General features: G+C 34.8%; 1 protein-coding gene across 1 annotated transcript; it reads left to right on the top strand.

Annotated features, from left to right (window-relative positions):
• The first annotated feature begins 237 nt into the window (after positions 1 to 237).
• LOC123193097 (leucine-rich repeat receptor-like serine/threonine-protein kinase BAM3) lies at positions 238 to 1293 on the top strand. The gene has a single exon (XM_044605882.1). The coding sequence runs from the start codon at positions 238 to 240 to the stop codon at positions 1291 to 1293; it is 1056 nt and encodes a 351-aa protein (XP_044461817.1).
• Positions 1294 to 1853: the final 560 nt, after the last annotated feature.

The following is a 1853-nucleotide window of genomic DNA, read 5'->3' as shown; positions in this document are numbered from 1 at the left end:
CAAATCGAGCAATGTGAAAAATATATATACAAATTAAGATTTCGAGCTTTTTATTCTTCAAATGCCATATGGACACTGTGAATTAAGCTTTTAGCCTCTTCCTGTGAGTATCTTTGAAGTTTCCTTCTCTTCACTTTTCGTTGTTTTACCAGAAAATCTTTACTCAGCCAACTTCTTAAATCTCTGTCTTTCCCTCAAGTCCTTCTAAAATTTCGTTGAAAATTTTCCCATCAAAACATGGTCCTTTTTATTGCTTTGTCCATCTTCTCTCTCTTAATCACTACTGTTTCTTCTTCTATCTTTGCCTCAGCCTCTTCTTTAGTTGATGATTTTCATGTCCTGGTTTCTCTAAAACAAGGATTTCAATCCCCTGAACCAGCTTTGACCTCCTGGAATTCTTCAAATCCAAGCTCAGTTTGTTCCTGGGATGGAGTTGTTTGTTCCCAAGATAGAGTTTTTTCATTGGACCTGACAAATTTAAAACTTGGTGGTTCAGTTTCAGCTCAAGTTTCAAGCCTTGATATGCTCACCCATCTCTCTCTTGCAGGAAACGGCTTCATTGGCAGCATTGAAATTGCTAACTTGAGTAGTCTTCGATCACTTAACATCTCAAACAATCAGTTCACTGGTGGCTTGGATTGGAACTACTCAAGTCTTTCTAACTTGCAAGTTTTTGATGCTTATAATAACAACTTAACTGCTTTTCTTCCTCTGGGCGTTGGCACCTTGGAGAAACTCAAGCACTTGGATCTTGGTGGCAACTATTTCTATGGAAAAATCCCAAAAGGTTACGGAAATTTAGTAGGGTTGGAGTATCTTTCACTCGAAACAAATGATCTTCGTGGGAGAATTCTTGGAGAGTTGGGGAATCTGACAAACTTGAGAAAGATTCGTCTAAATTACTTCAATATATTTGAAGGTGGAATACCAAAGGAATTTGGTAAACTGGTAAATTTGGAAGGCATGCATCTCGCAAGCTGTGGTCTAGATGGTCCAATTCCTCCTGAGCTCGGGAACTTGAAGCTGCTTGACAAAATTTTCTTGTTTGGGAATCTTCTGTCGGGTTCGATTCCGAAACAGCTCGGAAACTTGACAAACTTGCTGAGTCTTGATCTCTCCGAGAATTTGCTTACTGGAGAAATTCCCCATGAGCTTGGGAACTTGAAACTGCTGAAATATCTTCACTTGAATCACAATCTTCTATCAGGATTAATTCCGAAACAGCTTGGCAACTTGACAAACTTAGTGGATCTTTATATTTCCTACAACGTTCTGAATGGAGAGGTACTTTAGTCGTTCATCCATGAGTTTACAATAGTGATAGTTGTTATCATAATAATTACTCGTTCATCAACAAGTGTTCAACAGTGATAGTAGTTATCATGAGCTGTTAAAAATGATGATAATAATAGAATAAATTGTAGATAACTATATTATACTTCTACGAATAGGTAGACTTGATCTAAGTTGAATTAATATAGAATTGACTATTATAATAAATATAGAGAAATTGAAAATTTTATCTTTATTGTAATTCGTGTATACATAAATGTCACTCATTATAAAGCTTAAACAAATATACCATAACAGTAATCTACTTCCCCAAAATATCCCTCATTCTACATTTATGCAGAGAGTCTCTCTTTTTCTCTGTAACTTTTTCTCTTTTCTTCTTCATCTTTCAAGTGATAAAAGAATCATACAGAAAATAGAATAAGTACTTCAAAAACAAAAAAAGGAAGAAAAAAACTGAAAAAGAAAATGGATTTTAGATTAAAAATTCTTCAAAGTAAGGATATAAAAAAAAAGTAACCCACAAAAATTTAATCACATCCACTTTATACCTTGAAAGA

This window comes from Mangifera indica, chromosome 12, assembly GCF_011075055.1.
Source record: "Mangifera indica cultivar Alphonso chromosome 12, CATAS_Mindica_2.1, whole genome shotgun sequence".
Taxonomy (NCBI): Eukaryota; Viridiplantae; Streptophyta; class Magnoliopsida; order Sapindales; family Anacardiaceae; genus Mangifera; species Mangifera indica.
Note: the sequence above shows the minus strand (reverse complement) of the source record. Positions and strands in the feature narration are given on the sequence as shown.

What these genes read in the sequence shown, in the direction of transcription:
- LOC123193097 (XM_044605882.1), top strand. Translation starts at nt 238, where the DNA reads ATGGTCCTTTTTATTGCTTTGTCCATCTTCTCTCTCTTAATCACTACT.